The sequence below is a fragment of the Salvia miltiorrhiza genome, chromosome 3, assembly GCF_028751815.1.
Source record: "Salvia miltiorrhiza cultivar Shanhuang (shh) chromosome 3, IMPLAD_Smil_shh, whole genome shotgun sequence".
Taxonomy (NCBI): domain Eukaryota; kingdom Viridiplantae; phylum Streptophyta; class Magnoliopsida; order Lamiales; family Lamiaceae; genus Salvia; species Salvia miltiorrhiza.
In genome coordinates this window covers 12,166,967-12,176,854 of record NC_080389.1, presented here as the reverse complement: position 1 = coordinate 12,176,854, position 9,888 = coordinate 12,166,967, and the positions used below count along the sequence as shown (strand labels likewise).

Sequence of the window (9,888 nt, the reverse complement as noted above, 5' to 3'; positions counted from 1 at the left end):
GGTGCATTTTGTGATTTATTCGAACTTGTGGACTGAAAGGGAATAAAATGGGGTTTATTGTGTAATTTTCGAAAAATTGAAGGGTTTAGTGGATATCCACCAAACCCTATACCTGAATCACCTTCTTCTTCCCCCAAAAATCCCATTTGCGCCGCCTCCCTCACAGTCGCTGCTCCCCTTTTCTCGCCCATCGGATGATGGCTGCCGCCCACCGCCACCGCCGAGCCGGCCGCCTCCCTCACAGCCGCTGCTCCCCTTTTCTCGCCCATCGGATGATGGCTGCCGCCCACCGCCACCGCCGAGCCGGCGATTTCGTGGCTGTCCATGGTCACTACTACCTTCCCCTTCGCTGTTCCTCGGTTTTTGTCCCACGATTTGGAAACACATATCTTTTGTGTGTCTCTGCATTCCACAATGGCTGCAATATAGTTTCGATTTGTCCTCCTTCTTGCGCTGCGACGGGGCGCCGGAGCGATTTTGTTGGGGTGGTCGAGCGGTGTTGATTGGTGGCGGTCCTTCTGACCGTGAGAACAGGGGTCGAGCAGCAGCTAGACCCGTGCCGATTCCTCCCTGTGATGCGATCTCCAAGTCGGCGTGGTTGGTTGCCGGTTGCAAAATCAGTAGCCGGGCGGCCTCCCGTCTCACTTTTGAAAATGCCGACTCAGCTGAGGGAGAGGGAGATTCCTTGAGGATATCTCGTCGGACGTTATCGTATCGCGCATCTAATCCCGATAGGAATTGGAATATGCGCCGGTTTTCAATCAATTTCTGGTACTTTGTGATTCCTTCTTCGCAACAACCGATGGGATTGGGCTCTCTTCTGTCGATATTGAGCCAAATCGCCTGTAAGTTGTTCCAATAATCCTCCAATGTTAGTTGCCCTTGATTTACTTTGTTTGCTCTTACTTCCAGATCATAAATCTGGAGTGGATCAGTAGTTCCACTTCCATATGTAACGGCCAAGCTTTCCCATACGGCTTTAGCAGTTTGGTGTTGGGCGAAATTGAGTACTAACTTCCCCTCCATGTTCTGTAGCAGCCATGAAAACACTGACAAATCTGCTTCCTCCCATTTGTAGTAGTCTGAATCCGTTGTTTTTGGTGGTGGTGGTTGGCCAGTTATGTGACTGGATTTGCCTCTGCTCCCTATGGCCACCTTCATAAGACGGGCCCATACGGCATAGTTGTTGCCGTCCAGCTTGAATCCCAGCGAGACGTTGTTTGAGTTTTGTACCAGATTTGCAATCTGTAACGTTAACTCATTTGGAGTTGTTGTTGTAGTTTCACTCTCACCTTCTGACATATTGTGGGTATTCTGTTTTTTTTCAGGGAATAAGTGTGGCTGTGCAGCCTTGATTCTAGGCAAAGGTTTGTAGAGAGGTATAGGAATAATGATGAAAATAACTGAGTTCCATGGTTAATCCTGCTCTGATACCATGTTAAAACATAGGATTATCATTTTAGGATTGAACCGATGGCATAGAAGGATAGAAGAAGATTGTATGTTTCTTTCTTATTATTTTCTGCTGATACAATCATCCCTTTTATAGTGTTTAGAAGGGAGATGACATTTAATGCTACTTCTACAAAGTCATAAGGATCCCTATGATTAAGGGATCCTTTGGTTATCTTTTGACTAGCTTTAGAGTTATTGTGAAGTTGCTTTTGCTGACTTCTGCTTCTCAACACACGCAAAGGCAACCACCAAGCACATACACCAATGTGTAAAAGCACACATCAAAGGGAAGCTCAATCCTTCCTAACACCTCACTCTTCAAGTCCAAGAAAATAAGATCTTTGTTGTCTCCCTTCTTCTTCTTCCAGTAAAGCTTTGCACGTGCAAACACCCCCTTTTTCCAACATAAAACTAAATCCGCGCAGTGCTCTATTGTCTTTGAACTATAAACTTTTCCAACCCGTTTGTAATCATCACTCGATTCAACCGAATCCAAGAAAAAACACTAGAGTTCACAAGAAGACAATTTCCAACAGAAAAGACCCTTTGTTGGGTTTTTTAATTGAATTTTGATGCTGGCTTTTGATGAAGCGTTTGCAGCCAAGAAAACTTGACCAACGAATAGAGCTCGGCCAAACACTTATGTGAGACTTGAATGCCTCTTTCATTCATAACCCAAACTCAAACTTGAATGCCTCTTTCACTATGAAGATGAGATATCACAACATAATGAAACAGTAAAAAGAAAAGAAAAAAAAAACTAAACGCCCCGTCGAATTTGGGGAGGCAAAAAAGTTTTCACGCAGTACAAACATAAGAAGAGAAAAACACTAAATTAGGAATTAAAAGAAAAAAGGCTAGAGTTCAAAAGAAGACAAAATATCCAACAGTCAGTTTATATTACAATTCAAAATTCTTTCGTTTTCATGCACAAATTGTTGGGAAAAGTGGTGAATAAATATTCACGAGTGTCAAAATAAATGACACTTGCACAGCGGAACCAGGATAATTCTTTTCCCTCTTGCTGGATTACAAAATGGGATCCAAACCAAGAAAAATATTTGGTGCAAAATATAAGAAAATATGAGACAAGAATTTTTACGTGGAAAACCCAAATTGGGAAAAACCACGAGACCGTAGTCTAGAAATCTTCCACTATGTATATAGTAGGCTTACAAAATTCTCCCTACACAAAATAGGGGAAACACAAATCTCAAGTTTAATAACTTGGAAAACACAAGAGGACTGAGCTACTATTTTAAGAGAGATGAAAAATCCTATGATTTTTCCTCACAATTTTCTTTCTCTCAAATGCACTCACCAAACTCTCTCTTGTTGCCTCACTTTTCTCTTCACTCTGCACTCCTTCATTTGCCGAATACATAGCTCTATTTATAGGAAAGTTGAGCTGTTGTTTGTTGAACTTTGCTGCTTTGCTGCAGCAATTGTTGAAGAAGACTTCGCTGCATTGTCGAGGATACATGGTGGGCTGCAGCTATTTTTTCTTGCTGCCAATTCAACAACTTTCCTCAAATGTCAAAAGTTGTGGGTTCCTTTGTCAAAAAAACGTGGGGCATTTCACATTAAGGTGGATTTACCTCAACAATTCTCCCCCTCCACCTCATGTGGAGATTCAACTAGACCTGCTTCACATTTGCAGATCTCAAACTTATCTCGGGGTAAGGACTTGGTAAACATATCTGCACCATTCTCATCGGTGTGGATCTTCTCGAGCTGCATTAGTTTCCTTTCAAGTGCATCTCGAATCCAGTGATATCTCACATCAATATGTTTCGATCTCGAGTGAAAACTCGAATTCTTACTCAAGTGAATTGCGCTTTGACTATCGCAGTAAAGCACATACTTCTCTTGCTTCAAGCCCAACTCTTGTAGAAACTTCTTCAACCACAACACCTCTTTGCAAGCTTCCGTCACAGCAATGTACTCAGCTTCCGTTGTGGATAATGCCACGCATTTTTGAAGTTTCGATTGCCACGAGATAGCTCCCCCTGCAAGTCTCATCAGGTATCCCGATGTGGATTTCCTGGAATCTATGTCACCAGCCATGTCTGCATCCACATATCCTTCAAGTAGAATATGGTTATCACCAAACTTCAGACAAAGTTTAGAAGTACCTCTCAGATACCGAAATATCCATTTCACTGCTGTCCAATGCTCTTTTCCTGGGTTTGAGAGAAATCGACTTACCACACCAACTGCGTGAGCGACGTCAGGTCTAGTGCATATCATAGCATACATTAGACTCCCCACCGCAGAAGCATATGGAATCTTTTGCAGTTCTTCCTTTTCTGTCTCACTTGTCGGGCATTGTGCTGAGCTTAGCTTCATGTGACCCGCAAGTGGAGTGGCGACTGGCTTCGACTTGCTCATTCTAAATCTTTCAAGAACTTTCTCAATATATTGTTCTTGAGATAACCAGAGCTTCTTGCTCTTCCTGTCCCTGAAGATCTTCATTCCAAGGATCTGCTTAGCCGCGCCTAAGTCTTTCATCGCAAAAGACTTGCTCAGCTCTTTCTTCAGGTTATCAATTTTGCTGGCATCATGGCCTACAATTAACATGTCGTCAACGTAGACAGACAATATGATAAAATCACCTCCTGCGAACTTCTTGAAGAAAACACAGTGATCTGAGGTGGTCTTGTTGTAGCCATGGGTTGACATGAAGGACTCAAACTTCATGTACCATAGTCTGGGAGCTTGTTTCAGGCCGTACAAGCTCTTCTTCAACCTGCATACAAGGTTCTCTTTTCCTTTGACTTTGAAACCTTCAGGCTGGTCCATGTAGATTTCTTTGTCTAAATCTCCATGCAGAAATGCAGTCTTCACATCAAGTTGCTCGATCTCCAGGTCCAAACTGGCAGCAATCGCGAGCACCACTCTGATTGAAGACATCTTCACCACTGGTGAGAAAATCTCTTCAAAATCAACACCCTTTTTCTGACTGAAACCCTTCACAACCAGTCTCGCCTTGTACCTTGGTTGTGAGCTATTCTCCTCAGCCTTTAATCTGTAGACCCACTTATTTTTCAGCGATCTCTTGCCGGCTGGCAACTTCACTAAGTCATAGGTGTGATTTTCAACTAAGGAGTTCATCTCCTCCTTCATGGCTTCTAACCACTTCTCCTTTTGGTCATGCGCCATGGCTTCTACAAAACTCTGTGGCTCTCCTCCATCAGTGAGCATTACATACTCATGTGGGCTATATCTGGTAGAAGGTTGTCTTTCTCTGGTAGACCTTCTGACTGGAGGGACATCATCTTGTACAGGTGGAGTCTGATCGTCACCTGCTTCATCATCAACCGGATCACCATGCTCCGATTGGGTATCTCCCCCGTAATTCTGGAGTGTCGGTGAAGGAACTGGATCTAAGTTGACAGGAACTTCTGAATTAGATTCAGGCTTTTCCTTCGCATCATCAGGAACTTGATCTTCAAGGAATACAACATCCCTGCTTCTGATGACTTTCCTGTTAACTGGGTCCCATAATCTATAACCAAACTCTTCATGAGCGTATCCCAAGAAGATACATGGTTTGGTTTTATCATCAAGCTTGGATCTCTCATCTTTTGGAATGTGAACAAAAGCCCTGCAGCCAAACACTCTCAAGTGTTTGTAAGACACGTCTTTCCCGGACCAAACTCTATCTGGAATGTCACCACCCAGAGGAGTTGATGGAGAAAGGTTGATCAAGTCAACTGCGGTCCTCATAGCTTCACCCCAAAAGGATTTTGGCAGTTTGGAGTGCGACAGCATGCATTTGATTCTCTCACAAATTGTTCTGTTCATCCTTTCTGCCACGCCATTGTGTTGAGGGGTCTTTGGGACGCTTTTCTCAAGCTTGATACCATGGTTCCTGCAGTGTTGCTCAAACGGGCCTTAGTACTCACCGCCGTTTTCTGCACGAACACACTTCAGTTTCCTTCCCGTTTGTCTCTCGACTTTTGCTTGAAAATTCTTAAAGACCTCCAACGTTTGGTCTTTGGTTTTCAAAGCAAAACACCAGACTTTCCTCGAAAAATCGTCAATGAAAGTGACGAAATATAGTGCGCCACCAAGAGTTCTGTCTTTCATGTAGCACAAATCTGTGTGCACCAAATCAAGAGGTTGAGCTCTTCTTGAGGGAGAGAAGCTCTTGAATGCAACTCTGTGTTGTTTTCCGGCCAAACAATCAACACAGGTTTCCAAGTGCATTCCTTTAACCTCAGGGATGAGGCTTCTTCTAGCCAAGATCTCCAGACCTTTCTGGCTCAGATGCCCAAGCCTCTTATGCCATATCTCAATGGAGGAATTTTTGACGACTGCATTCACCTCTCCATTGGACAACGTTGCATGCATCATGTAGAGAGAATTTTGCTTTCTACCCTTTGCTGCAATTAGAGAGCCTTTGATTAGCTTCCACTTTCCTCCGCCGAAATGGTTGATGTAGCCATCATCGTCGAGCTTGCCAGTGGAAATAATATTGAGTCTGATATCAGGAACATGTCGGACATCTTTTAAGATAAGCTTACATCCAGTGTCAGTAAGCAGGACAATGTCTCCTATACCAGCAACTTCTGTCACACCATGATTGGCCATTCTGACTTTGCCAAAGCTGCCACCGGTGTAGGATGCAAACATATCACGATGTGGTGAAATGTGATATGATGCACCCGAATCAACGATCCAGTCTGTTTGTTGGCATGACGAACTCACAAAAGCATCATCGCAAACTACGACAACATCGCCATCAGTTGCAACTGCTGTTGTGTCATTCTCAGCTTTTTCATTATTTCCACGCGCTTGATCTCTTTTCTTCTTTCTGCAGTCTCTCTCATAGTGGTTTGGACCACCGCAATAATGGCATTTGAAGTCTTTTCTGGGTTTAGACTTCCCCCTGGATTTATCTCTCGAGTATTGAGAGCCTTTACTTTTACTTCTCCCTCGATCTCCGTTTTCAGCAATCATCGCCTTTGTCTCAGAAGAACGTTCTTGATCTTTTCTTCTGGATTCTTCATTAAGAAGACAATCTTTGACCATCTGCAAGGTCAGTGCTCCACCTGGAGCCGAGTTGCTGATTGACACTACAAGAGTGTCCCAACTGTCCGGCAACGAACTGAGTAGCAATAAAGCTACGACTTCATCATCAAGAGAAATCTTCATGTTGGTGGATTGGTTGATAAGACCCTGGTATGCATTGAGGTGCTCCGTCATGTTGGCACCCTCCGCATATCGCAAGCGAACGATTTTTCTGATGATGGAAGCTTTGTTTAAAGCATTTTTCCTTTCAAACATAGCTTCCATTTTCTTCCAAAGAACGTCAGCTTTTTCCTCATTAGCAAAATGATGAAAAATACTGTGTTCAATGAAGCGCCGGACGTAACCAACTGTTTTTCTGTGCATGATGACCCATTCATCATCACTCATATCCTTTGGTTTGGCATCATCTCCATGTAAGGGCAAATAGAGATCCTTACAATAGAGAAGATCCAACATGCTTGGCTTCCAAATTGAGTAATTTGATCCGTTCAATTTGAACATACCACCAAGCGACGATGATTCCTCCATTTTTAATCCGCCTCAGAACCAAAGTGGCTCTGATACCACTTGTTGGGAAAAGTGGTGAATAAATATTCACGAGTGTCAAAATAAATGACACTTGCACAGCGGAACCAGGATAATTCTTTTCCCTCTTGCTGGATTACAAAATGGGATCCAAACCAAGAAAAATATTTGGTGCAAAATATAAGAAAATATGAGACAAGAATTTTTACGTGGAAAACCCAAATTGGGAAAAACCACGAGACCGTAGTCTAGAAATCTTCCACTATGTATATAGTAGGCTTACAAAATTCTCCCTACACAAAATAGGGGAAACACAAATCTCAAGTTTAATAACTTGGAAAACACAAGAGGACTGAGCTACTATTTTAAGAGAGATGAAAAATCCTATGATTTTTCCTCACAATTTTCTTTCTCTCAAATGCACTCACCAAACTCTCTCTTGTTGCCTCACTTTTCTCTTCACTCTGCACTCCTTCATTTGCCGAATACATAGCTCTATTTATAGGAAAGTTGAGCTGTTGTTTGTTGAACTTTGCTGCTTTGCTGCAGCAATTGTTGAAGAAGACTTCGCTGCATTGTCGAGGATACATGGTGGGCTGCAGCTATTTTTTCTTGCTGCCAATTCAACAACTTTCCTCAAATGTCAAAAGTTGTGGGTTCCTTTGTCAAAAAAACGTGGGGCATTTCACATTGAGGTGGATTTACCTCAACACAAATCTCACTACATATATATTATAAAATACAAGAGTCTAAGGTTCTTTATATACTTACACAAGAAAGATAAAATTATAAGAAAAAAGGATATTGTTCTGCCTACTATGTTTTTCGTAATCAACGGAGAGAAAAGGTAGCTACATCATATCATTAATTTTATATATAGTGGAAGGTATCCATAAATGTTAGTAAAATGATATTTAACACATAATACCACTCCTGTTCAAATTGTATTATATTATAACCTATCAAAAACTGTAATTGGTCTACTAAAAGAAAAAAATATAAATTGCGGAGAAGATCTTCTAAGTTATAGATTTCACTCCTTTGTAAAATAAGTATATACGATACATTGAAATCCATAAACTTTTAGTTTCTAAACTTTAAAACAGCGACAACATGATCAAATTGAAAATTATATTTCAAGTTGATAATGTGACTTCTAGCTATAACCTCATGTGGTTTATGTATTCTCACGTGATAGTATATCATGACTTTCCACAACTATGGCTGATAAGGAAATTTAATTTCCTCATGTTTGGATTATTTGTGTTTAACATTATACATAAATACGAAGATCTAGAAGATCTCAAAAATATATATAAAGCTTCAATTCTTAAGAAATAAAACGCATATCATCAAAAAAGGTATGAAACCACTCACAATCATGTTCTAAGACGTTTCATAAATCTTCGGGCGAGACTAAACTTTCAACATAGAGATGATATGAAATGAAACGGACATGATTCTTGTAACTGCTGAACCCAGTACCCTCACAACAGAAATAAGACCTGAGCTTGCGGAACACATTATCCCGACAATCGTAAACCAACAAAGCGGATCCACAATTTACCAAAATCTCTCCATTTATACCTTTCACCAATGGTGGTGGTTGAAGAAGCTCAATATGATGAGAAAGAGTCACCACTTTCTCTCAAGACTCCTTCATAACCCAAACTTGATAGCCTCTTTCATAATTAAAACATAGCACACAAAGGAAACCACCAAGCACACCCACCTTGCCATACTTCTCTTGATCAAAGGGAAGCTCAATCCTTCCAAACACCTCACTCTTCAAGTCCAAGAAAATAATATCTTTCTCTTTATCTCCGTAATTCTGCCAGTAAATCTTCCTGCCTCCAAATATCCCCGGTACACCACATGAAACTAAATCCACAGAGTGCTCAATTGTTTTCCATGATTTTTTCCTTGAACTATAAACTTTACCAACCCATTTGATCTCCTCCTGCAGGTAATAACTAACACTCACAAACACCTTGTACTCATCACTCGATTCAACCCAACCGAATCCGTAATTACGAACATGGCCGGGACTAGAAATTACTGGCAGTTTCTTGGAGGTCCGAGTCGATGGGTTCCACAAGTAAATTTCTTTAAGAATTTCTGCACGTTTTCTTGATTTCTTGAGAACGCAGAACAGCCCATTACAGCATCCCAAAATTTTATATGGCGGCAATGTCGCCATCGCATCATCAAGTGAATATCGACTGATAGGTGGTTCACTCAGCAACGACTGCAGAGAACATTCCTCAAGCCTATCATTCGACTGCAGAGAACATTCCTCAAGCCTATCACACCTAGTCGTCACTGTAATGACCCTTTGATGGGGGAAAGATGGATTTTTTATTGAATTTTGGTGATGGGCTTTGATGAAGCGTTTGCTGCCTATTAAAGACCGCCATGGTTTTGAAACGCACCTGAATCTCAAGAGTGATTTCACCGGCAATCTTGACAGGATTTCTTCGATGATTTCTTCTGGAAGATGGAGAGATTGCTGGCTTCTTCTTCTTTGTCCTCTTCTTCTTCTTCTTCTTCTTCTTCTTCTTCTTCTTCTGCCTATTCTAGCACTTCTTGAAAGAAATTGTTGAACTTTCTTCTCATTCTTCATCTATGTTAAAGTTTCCATGACAATAATGAAATCAAAATAACGAAGAAGAATACCAAATCAACTATTTTTTTTTTTTTTTTTTTTTTTGATCGGGCAAAGTCATGTTAGATGTTAGTAATTAGTTCCCCATCCACTCCAAGAACCACCTTATCTCTCCATTCACCAAATCCACCTTATATCTCCAATCTCCAATTCGCTCCCAAGAGGGATCGAACCCGGGTCACTTCACTTAAGTGAGGACCCGGTGG

The 9,888-nt window shown here is 41.5% G+C and overlaps 1 protein-coding gene across 1 annotated transcript; it reads right to left on the bottom strand.

Moving 5' to 3' along the window:
- Positions 1–8,665: 8,665 nt before the first annotated feature.
- On the bottom strand, positions 8,666–9,217 carry LOC131018334 (F-box/kelch-repeat protein At3g23880-like). Its single transcript, XM_057947060.1, has one exon. The coding sequence runs from the start codon at positions 9,215–9,217 to the stop codon at positions 8,666–8,668; it is 552 nt and encodes a 183-aa protein (XP_057803043.1).
- Between the last annotated feature and the right edge of the window lie 671 nt (positions 9,218–9,888).

Coding starts and splice junctions, on each gene's coding strand:
- LOC131018334 (XM_057947060.1), bottom strand. CDS start 9,217: ATGGCGACATTGCCGCCATATAAAATTTTGGGATGCTGTAATGGGCTG.